The sequence below is a fragment of the Nicotiana tomentosiformis genome, chromosome 11, assembly GCF_000390325.3.
Source record: "Nicotiana tomentosiformis chromosome 11, ASM39032v3, whole genome shotgun sequence".
In the NCBI taxonomy this organism is placed as follows: domain Eukaryota; kingdom Viridiplantae; phylum Streptophyta; class Magnoliopsida; order Solanales; family Solanaceae; genus Nicotiana; species Nicotiana tomentosiformis.
This window is the reverse complement of record NC_090822.1, coordinates 32,813,807-32,824,860: the sequence shown is the minus strand read 5'-3', so window position 1 is coordinate 32,824,860 and position 11,054 is coordinate 32,813,807. Positions and strand designations below refer to the sequence as shown.

At 33.7% G+C, this 11,054-nt stretch overlaps 1 protein-coding gene across 1 annotated transcript; it reads right to left on the bottom strand.

Annotated features, from left to right (window-relative positions):
- Positions 1-4,726: 4,726 nt before the first annotated feature.
- Positions 4,727-9,830, bottom strand: LOC104093156 (sodium transporter HKT1-like). Its single transcript, XM_009598878.4, has 3 exons — positions 8,608-9,830; positions 7,134-7,361; positions 4,727-5,110 (listed from the first exon to the last, which is right to left on the bottom strand). Exons 1-3 carry the CDS (start codon positions 9,819-9,821, stop codon positions 4,912-4,914), a joined length of 1,641 nt encoding a protein of 546 aa, XP_009597173.1. The 5' UTR covers positions 9,822-9,830; the 3' UTR covers positions 4,727-4,911.
- Positions 9,831-11,054: the final 1,224 nt, after the last annotated feature.

Genomic DNA, 11,054 nt, shown 5'->3' with positions numbered 1-11,054 from the left:
GTTAGCAGAAATTACTTTTGTTCTAAAAATATAGTGTCACTACCTTTATGGAGATCAATGTGACATTTATACAGATCATAAAAGTTTGTAGTATATATTCAAGCAGAAAGAGTTGAATCTGAGACAATGCAGGTGGTTGGAGTTGCTTAAAGATTATGATTATAATATCCTTTACCATCCCGACAAAGCAAATGTGGTTGCTGATGCTCTGAGCAGAAGATCCATGGGGAGTTTGACCGTGTGTGGTCAAACGTCCAATAGTTAAGGAAGCCCAACAATTAGCTAGCCAAGGGGTTCGTCTCGATGAGAAGTATGATGGAAGGTTAATAGCAATTATAGGTGCTAAGTCTACTTTAGTAGAGCAAGTTAAAGACAAATAATTTGATGACCCTAGCTTGCTTAAGCTCAAGGAAGGTGTCCTCAGTGGCAAGATAAAGAATTTTGTACTTGATGAGAATGGTGTGATGAGACTTGATGGCTGCTTATGGGTGCCTAATGTAGAAGATCTTTGAAGGGCAATTATGGTAGAAGCTCATAGCTCCATATATTCAATACATCCAGGTTCTATCAAAATGTATCATGATTTGAGAGATGTTTATTGCTGGAATAATATGAAGCGAGATATTACAGATTATGTATCATGGTGCCTTAATTGTCAGCAAGTAAAAGCTAAACAGCAGAGGCCAGGTGGCTTAGTTCAAGTCATTGAAATACCATAATGGAAATGGGAACGAATAAATATGGATTTTGTGGTTGGCTTTCCGCGAACTTTTAAGAAACATGACCCCATTTGGGTTATAGTAGACCGACTCACTAAGTCAGCTCACTTTTTTCCAGTCAAAATAACCTACACGGCACCCCAGTATGTATCATTATACATAAAAGAGATTGTTCGGTTGCATGGTTCTCCCATGTCTATTATTTCTGACAGGGGTGCACGATTTACTGCCCAGTTCTAGTAGAGTTTTCAGGAAAGTCTCGGTACCCGAGTTAATCTGAGTATAACTTTTCACCCTCAAACAGACGGACATGCTGAGAGGACAATTAAGACTTTGGAAGATATGTTATGAGCCTATGTTCTTGATTTTAAAGGAAACTGGGATGGTCATCTACCTTTGATTGAGTTTGCATATAATAACAGTTATCAAGCAAGCATTTAGATGGCCCCATTCGAGGCTCTATATGGGAGGCGATGTCATTCTCCTGTAGGGTGATTTGAGATGGGTGAAATGAATCTTATTGCTAAACATAATACAGGATGCCTTGAAAAAGGTGAAACTTATTCAGGAACGACTTAAAACAGCTCAAAGAAGACAAAAGTCATACTCTGATACAAGAAGCCGTGATCTTGAGTTCAAAAATGGTGACTATGTATTTTTAAAGGTGTCTCCAATGAAGGGTATCATGAGGTTTGGAAGAAAAGGGAAGCGTAGCCCAAGATATATAGGGCCTTATCCAATTCTCGAAAGGATTGGGTTGAGTGTATCGACAAGCTTTACCTCCAGAATTATCTTCTGTGCATCCAGTTTTTCATGTGTCCATGCTGAGATAGTACTTTCACGACCCGAGTCATGTACTTGATAGACAAGAGATAGAGGTAGATGATACTCTGACATATGAAGAGGTCCCTGTAGCTATAGTAGACAGGAAGGTTCGTAGAATTCGAACCAAGGACGTGGCTTCGGTGAAAGTAATATGGAGCAACCACTCAGCCGAGGAAGCTATGTGGGAGCCCGAGGAAGCCATGAAGAAAAGGTATCCTTATTTGTTCGAGATTTTAGGTACATAATTCAATTTAAGCTTTAAAATATTTAGATTGTCAAGTTATGTGATATATATACTTATAATGATGTAAAATAGCTTTGGCGGGTATATGGGTGTGCCTTGATGTTGTATATTATTGTATTAAGTAGCTAGAGGTGCAAAGTGTTATTGTTATTGGGTTGTTGGACAAGTTAAAAATTTTGGATAGCTCCAATTACTGAGGAAACTCTGCCGAATATTTTGGAAATTTTAGGAGTTAGATAATTTTTGGGGTCTTAAGATCTTTCTTTTATACTAAAAAAAACAATTACGACTCAACATTCGAGGACGAATATTCTTAAGCGGGGGAGAATGTAAAGTCCCATAAATTTCTAGCTTAAAATTTTAATAATCTCGGAGTTCATAACGTAATTAAAGTTCTCGAAGGGTATAGGGACTTGCACGATTGAAGCGAAGTATTTGGGATAATATACGTATAGGATATGAACTAATACGGTAGGACGGATACTTAAGAATAAACTAAGTAACCTGACTTTTAGTTGGAACACAAAGTTGCTGAAATTTTTTAGTATCCTAGTGTATTGAATAATTTCTTATTTGCTAGTGTAATGAATGATAAGTAGCCTATATATTAGTTTAAAATATGGTGAGAGAAGTCAAGTCAACAACTGAAAAGAAAGAAAAAGTTGGTCAATTATTTAGCTATGTCCCACGTGCCCACTAGTGAAAACTTTAAGAAAAATAAGTCCACTAAATCAATGGCAATTGTATGCCTCTTTCGCTGGCTACTTTCAAGAAAGAAAGAAAACAAAGTTTCTGTTTTCTCAACCTTGTTCACTGCAAGTCTGCAACTGCTTGGGTTATCTTGAGAGTTTGATTTCACGAGAATTTTGTAATCAAAAGTGTCAGATTGACTCTCATTCAGAGGTACCCATATACTCTTCTCTGGTAAAAATTATTTATCTACTATCAATTGAGATATGGGTAGGATTTTGAGATTTGGATTTTAAAAAAATAAAAGGATTTCAAATGCTTGGGCTTTATTCAATAGTGTTATTACAATATAGTAAGATCCTTGGATGTATTTACTATGAATTTATTATTGGAATCATGATTACCCATTATTGGGCAGTGATGAAGTTTGGAAGAAAACAAGAAGAAAACTTCGTAGTTATAGCTTGTTTTAATGAGTTGTGGGATTAAACCTTACAAATTAATTTATTGAGTTATTAAGGACTAATTAGTATTTTAGAACCTAAGTGGGATTTTTCTAGAACAAGAGAACTGTATATATAGTTGTATTATTTGGACATGTATTAATTTAAGTTGAACCCAATTGTCATGTAGTTAGAGAAATTGGTGACTTGGGATTGCCTGAAAGATACGTGGAGGCAAAGTTGAGCTTGTAATTGAGGTGAGTTGAGGTTTACTTTCCTATTAGGAAATTTCATTAGAACCCTTGTTCTCCATATGCTAGATAAAATTAAGTCATTTCTTCTCGTGATCTAATACTCAGTTCACTTTATTCTTATTCAGTACGACCTTATATGTGACATGAATACATGCTTATGTGTATTACCAGTTGTTATGTGCCTTTATTTGTGATATTCACATTCAGTTAAGTATTCAGTTTCAACATTAATTCATGCATCATTGTGATCACATTCAGTAGGGAAAAGTGGCCAACCTCCCCCAGCGTGAGTACCTTGATGCAAGGGTTACCTACCCCATGCTCGCAGGTGCCAACTATTTATTGGGGAGATTGGCCGACACTCTCTCGTACGTGTTCCCAGATGCTCACGTACGCAGGGCCATTATGCGCAATAATTTTTAGCAAAGTTATGTCTTAAAATATGTATAACTTAGTTTCTATTTCAGATATCAGTTATAGACTCAATTTTTACGTTAAGTTTCAGTTTTAGCTTACAGTTTTAGTTTCCAGATTATTACTTGGTTGTAAAATTTTATATGATTTATATGATTTTCCGTATATCCCTTTTCTTTCTTATATTTTCCAGAAGGTCTCGCTCCGCCTTTTTAGGAGGTAGCCTATGGGACTTACTGGATATCCTTTGGTGGTACTTAGACCGTTTGGGCCTGCTACGTCATATGGAAGGTATTGAGGACGCAGGTAACGAGGAACGTGGCTAGAGGAGATATTCTAGATTCAGTTTACAGACTCCATTGATTCATCCCAGCGGTAGCAGACCCTTTTCAGACTATTATTTATAACTTTTTTTTTTACGTTTATTTTATTTTCGGGGGATACCTCCGTAGGCTATGTATTTTAAATTTTATTTTTTCTGATTCGAGAGGCTCATGACTTGTTAGTGGGTCAGTATTATAATATTTTGGAATTTATCATTTATTTATTATATTTTATCAGTCAGCTTAAGAACTGTAATTTAATTAGAATTAATATTTAAGCACGTTAGTTTCTTTGCTATTGAACTTGAAGTTTGATACAAATAGTATAGGGTTCACTTAACGAGTGGTAAGGGTTGAGTGCCAATCACGTCCCACCCCAGTTTGGGGGCGTGATATATCCGTCGTATGTAACCGTTTACCGTGCTTCACGAGATTTTAGATCTCGTTCTGGGTCCGGGGAGCGTCGCTTTATTATGCCCGATGATGATCACATTGACCGCCTTCCATAGGTCTCGATACGAAGGGCTAGCCTCGACTTCGATATCGTGCGTCCATGTGCTTCTTCCGTTTTCTTCACCGAGAAATCGGGGTATGCATTACATCGTCTTCGCTTTTTCACCTAAACATAACATATAGGTATCAAGTCTGCAGAATTCATCTTGTGGAAGGCCAATGCTATATTGTCTTCCCTTTTCAACCTAGGGGGTTAGAAATGAGTCCCCGTAAACTCTAACGAAGTATATACATAAAATGAAAAGCAAAATGCTACACATGATTGAAGAAATTTTTATTTGGAAAAGGAAGGGCATAAAAAACCTACACAGGTACATAGAAATTGAGCAAAAATAGAAAATGAGCGAAAGCAAATTTCCGCAATATATACATTTTGTTATTTTGCTTTCATCAAAAGGTCTAAATTTACAGAATTATGATAATTGTAGGTAGTACTTCAAAATAATTCTCCTTGGAAAAGCTGTGGATGCCACCACTCTGATCTAATTACAAGAGCTTCCATGCTTTTCCCCCTTGCATATTGAACTTCTTCAATCTTCCGAAAAACATGACAATAATGAGAATTAATTTACCTTCATCACTCCATTTCCCTACAAATCCATACGTTTTATTCTTACAAGTTGTATCTCTGTTTATCATCCGATCACAACTATATCCTGTTGTGAAACCAACATTTCCATATGCACTACAAAAAAAATACAAAAATAAAGCATTTCTATTAGGATGCTTCATAATTATGTCATGCATTTCTATTAGGAATCGATTAAAGTCTAACTAATAGCCCTAGCACTACAAGATAAAATGGCTATTGTCAATAGGAAATTTAAAGTAATCCCTAAATGTTTGATTGTTGTTCCTAAAAGTAATATGAATGGAAAATTCCGGTTACCGCCCTTTGTTATAGATTCCGCCGCTAAAAAGTCAATACCGACGAGTGTAATAACTAATCCTAACTTCCTAAGTATTATGGTCTCTGAAACACTTTTAGGGACCATATTTCCGTATCCTAAATAGCAATCTCTTTTTTAGTGTCTACAGATATATTTAGTGACCACAATTTTTTGGTATTGAAAATTCTTTTTTTCTATATATATATATATATATATATAATTACGCCTAATATTTTTTTTGGCGCCCCTCTTGTATTGATCACCAAAAAAGAGACTTTATAGATTACAACAGTTTGAAAGGAAAGAGCCTAGTCAGCCAATTTCTTCCTCCCATCTCCAGAATGATGCCGGCCCATTCTGTAAATATAACCTTCTACAGAGAGCTCCTTTACAAAAATAAAAATAAAAGTTATTCAAAGGAGTAGGTTTTAGCAAAAATATATAGGGACAAAATATACATGTCATCCAACATCTCCCTGTGGCCAATTATAAGAGTTATTCAAAGTTTTGTGTATTGAAAATTCTCTTAAGTACAAAAAATGTGGTCGATAAGAACCTCTAATGACAGGAGCAGATTTGATCCCTAAATCCTGTCATCAAAGTGTATATGCACCATAAATTCTGGTGCCAAAATAAATACATGTGCTTTTCTTATTTTTAAAATATTGTACAATTTGTAATATAGATAATCAATTGCATAAGGACAAAACTTTTACTAGCATCGTGTTTTTATCCTTGTTCATGGAAAAATCATCTCAAAACTCTTAGTAACCTTATAAATCACTCAAATGAGTTATGTTTAGGGAAATTTACATAGTGTATCCGTTTCCAAAATTATATAGCTGACAAATGTATATTTTCTGTATATTGATGTATAACACACACAAAATCCTATCCCCACTTATGTGGTCTCAACACTTCACTCGCTCGCCTAATACTAGACATTTGAAGCGTGAACAATATAAGATGATAGGATGAGTCTGATTCTGATATTATGTTAAAAAAATGGACGTTTAGTTCAAAAGATGAGTATTACTCAAAGTCATATAAAGAGGTAATCCACATCCCTACCGAAGTCGTACTCAACAGCAGTGACGTAGCCGCCCTATGACAAGGGTGGTCAAATGCACACCCTTCGCCAAAGTATTATACCGTATATATAAGTTAAATATTATATTTTTAACACCCTTAACACAATTGAGTAAGGCATTCTAATGGTTCAGAGTGTTCAAAGTGAAGTGTTGTTCGCGGGATCAAAGTTTTGCCCATTTTATTTGCCAAAACTAAACGGAGAACACCATGTGTAGTCTATTTAATTCTTTTTAATATAAAAATAATTCCTAAAAAAATAACTCTTAAAACTTAAAATTTTTGTAAAAATAAACAACTAATCTAAAAGTAATTTTTTAACTAAAAGTTATTTCTTAAATAAAATTTATAATTTAAAAGTCAAGCTCTACAAAAATTTCTTCAATAAAAGCTCTCTACAAATTAAACTACAAATCCTCCCGATTCTCTCTTTCCTTTGTTTTTATGCTTACTTTTATTAGTAAAATTTCTAGTGTTGTCTTTTCGTTATTTTAATTTTTATTTAGAACATTATAGTTCTATTATAAGTTTTTTTATTGTTTAGTTAAATATTGTGGAATTTGATCTAAAATTTTTGGTACACCATTCATCGACAACAAAAAATATTGACTTATTTAAAGTTTGAATACCCTTGACGGAATTCTTGGCTACGCCACTGCTTAACCGTATTAGTGATAAATCAAGAAATAGACAAATAAAAATATTGAGAAAGAAAAATTTGTAAACTACCTTACGACTTCAAGAGTGATATTCAACACATTAAAGTTGAATGGGTCATCCTTCGTCCGTTTCCTTTCTGTGATGCAAATTAGAACAATGAAGAAGATTATATAAGAAAGTTGGGAAAGTATGAGATTTTCTGCAACTTTTCCTCTTCCTTGTTTTTCTCCCACAGTCTCTTCTGGGGTTTCTTCAGCACCTTTAACTGGTATAAATGATGTATATGGAGGAAGATACCTGAAAAAAATTGATTAACTTATATGCCTTTTATCCTCTTTTTATTTTTCCATAAATGTGATGTGTTTTCCAACATATATTTCAAACCAACATATATTTTGATAACTTATCCTATAAGTATAGTATTTTTTTTCCTATTACGTTGAGGAATTAAGGGAAGGGGGAATGATAACAAATTGAACTCACGCCTATTATGTGGGGAGACTACAATTCTAAAGACGTGGAACTCAAACTCGAACTATTCAATTTTAGAACGATTTGAAGAGAGAACTTTTTAAGATAATACTAATATTTAGAAACTATATATGTGATAATGTGAAAGCTCTAATACTCATATAGTTTAAAAAATCAAATATGCAGAAAATGTTTAAGAAAATCATGCACTGTAGTAAGCGTGTCATATAATGAGATGAAATGGTCAATAGTTGGGATTTTTTGGTTCTTTTTCATTTCTTTACTGGGTTGATTGTTGAATGTCAAATTGAGACTTACTAAACGTTGCTTATTATGATACATATACTTTCTTATGGAAGATGACAGATGCAACCGTTACTACCACCCAAAAAAAAAAAAAAAGAATCTTCTTGATTATATGCATATATATTCAATTTAAAGGACTGCAGAACATGCCTGGTAAATTACACATGACGTAAGTTAATGCATGAATCAATGATTTCAAGTAATACATAAAATAATACAGCGGAAGATGATTGGATAATATCAAGTACAGTATAATTTAAGCTTGGCTCATTGAACTAGTGATCCAAGACATTGAAAAACCCCTTTGAAAATTTTTACACAACCAATGATCGGGACTGCTATATTCTCTAACAAATATTAGCTCAGGAGTGTTCAATAAACCATGCAACTTTTAAAGTATTAAATATATCTTTAATGTTGCACTTCTAAATTTTATATCAAAAGATAAAAAAAAGCAAAAAGTTTTCCATTTAGAGTCATTTAAAGTATGTAATCCCTCGTCCAAATAAAAATGTACTACTTACTACTCAGGATGGGCGGATTTAGTGTGTATTGTTTACGGGATGACGTGAATCTAATAATTATATATATATTATATAGAAAATTAAATAAATATCTAAAAATATTTGGTTGTGAACCTAATAACTATTGTAGTAGCTTGAGATTTCCGTAAGAACTTAAATTTCAAATCATCGATCTGTCTCTTCTTCTACTTACTAAAAGAATTAGTATAGTATATTGAGAGTTCAAGCAAAGATTAACTTACATCATTACTATGAATACCACCAAAATGGCTGGGGCAACAGTGGAGATATCAACAATGGTTTCACCGGTGTGTCTTGCATTCACAACTTGAAATAACGATCCCACTATTTTCTGGTAGCTATTTAGTCCAATGAGAGAAGAAGATTTCCACTCCAAAGAGCAAAACATAATCAATTGGATCAAGATGAATCCAAACACTGTGACCACTAATAATCTTGAATGTTGGCTAGGAAACAAGTGGAGATGTCTTATTTCTCTTGAATGCTTCAACAAATATTTAGCTTCTCTTTTCTTAGAGAATTTTCCCAAGAACTTAATACAAAGTCTCAAACATGCTGGATATAATGTGTTTCCAAATAGGACTTGAGGGATTAGAATCAAAAGAAGACCTGAGTTCTTGCTAAATACCATCATGTTTTCGTTCGTTGGAACAAAACCACAGCTAGCCAACGTTGAGACAACTGTAAAAATAGCAAAAGTGAAGGTTTTTAGCCCCTTGTTTCTTAGTACATCTCTTGCACTTGAAACACAAGCTAGATAAACTAGAACTGATGAGACACCAATAATGTTGATGACTAGAAGATAAACTAATGTTACAAACCCTAGGAATTTGATAGATTGGTACTTGAGAGTTTGTTTATCTGATGATCCAAAATCATCTTGAAATTCATCATTTTCTGACTTTGGTTTTGGGGAGTCAGGTATTACAACAATGTCCAACACAATATCATCATTAAAATCTGAGTTTCTTGGAGAAGTGGTAGTACTACTAATTACTGACTCAATTTTGCTATCTTTTCTCCATGGCTTGAACTTGGACCTAATTAAATGAAGCCCAACCATAGAAGTGAAGATTTCACCACCTATGAACATTAAAAATGTAATAAGAATGAGTTGGGAATTGGAAAAGACTTCCATTTCTACAGTGGACATGCTTGAGACAGTTACTGAAGAAACAGAAATGAAGAACAAGTCTAAATTCCTAGGTGTAAAATCAACACTCCTTGGCTTCAAGATTCTGAGAATACAAAAACCAAAAAGAGATATGAAAATGAAGTAAAATATTTGTACGAAAATTTTGTTCACTCTGAGAAGAATGGATTTGTGGAGGCAAGAAATGAGGAAGCATGTTGATCTACACAAACAAGCCAGATACAAAAATATTGTGCTACAAAGATGTTGTAGCTTCTTTCCGAAATAAGATAAGCTACTCATCTTTTTCTTAGGAACTAAACACCTTTTTGTTTGGACTCCGCAGAATCTTTGATCTAGAGTAATTAGGTATTTAAAGGTAATGACCTTGATAAATTCTCCCTCCGTTCCGTATGTAGCACTCTTTTTTAAATTAGTATAAAAAATAACACATTTTATATTTGAAAAATGTTAGTAGTCCCACATTGGTGGGTGAGGTGATAACTCATCTCTCTTAGACAATCCTTAACTCTTTGGCAATTGAGTTAGACAGGAGGTTCATTTTTTATCATGGTATCATGATGGTTGTATGAGTTGAGCTTAAAGAATGAGTGAGTATTCCGTCGATCCTAATTTTATTTGGGATTGATGCGTGATTATTGTTGTTGTTGATATCAGAACCAGGTTCACTTAATTTTTGTTTCATCCGATATTGGTCCATCATATTATCTTGTCTACACTCTGGTTGACGGGCCTAAGCGTGATGAGGTGTTATTAGCGGCTCTACCTTGGTGGGTGGAATGACAATTTATCTCCTTATATGATTTTGGACAATTCTTACCGTTAAACTAGTTTTTCAGGTTGAGTTAGACCCAAAGCTTATTTTCTTATCAAAAAATAATTTAACTTTAAGTTTTTCATTATACCCGTAATAACATGACTATATAACCACACAAAATATTTTGATCTACTTAACATCACAAATTTCAAGAATTTTTTTTTATTTTAATGCCAAAGAAATACTACTTATATATAAAGGACTTTTGATTTCCAAAGAGAACATGAACAGTGTATCAAAGTAGGTATAATATGAAAGCACAGATGTGGATGAAAATGAAGGCGGAGGGCTTCTTAGAAATTTCTTTGGCGGTTCTTGGCCAAAGGAAAATCCAACACGTGCATAGGAAATGGGTGAAATAATCAGTAATTGAAGGATAGTCTAACCGCCTATATGGAATCTTTTACCAACAAATGCTCATATTTTTATGATTTAGTATTCGAGATTTATTAGTTTAAGGAAAATCACGTATATTTTTATTTTTAAACTAGTCTCAAGGTACACGTGCGCGTGTATCATGTCTCGATAAATATAAATTTATTTGAAAATAATACTTCAGTTATAAAATAAAAATATAAGTTCCTAAAGATGATCATGAATATTGGTAAAAAAATGTCTCATAAAAGTCCTCAATCATTAATCAATAATTTAACTTAAAATTTGTTCCAGTATAGTATCATAACTTCAATTTATTCATA

What these genes read in the sequence shown, in the direction of transcription:
- LOC104093156 (XM_009598878.4), bottom strand. Translation starts at nt 9,821, where the DNA reads ATGAGTAGCTTATCTTATTTCGGAAAGAAGCTACAACATCTTTGTAGC. An exon ending in GTGGTATTCATAGTAATGAT is followed by an intron (nt 7,362 to 8,607) that starts GTAAGTTAATCT and finishes AATTTTTTTCAG; the next exon opens with GTATCTTCCTCCATATACAT. An exon ending in ATCACTCTTGAAGTCGTAAG is followed by an intron (nt 5,111 to 7,133) that starts GTAGTTTACAAA and finishes TTTTTTTTGTAG; the next exon opens with TGCATATGGAAATGTTGGTT.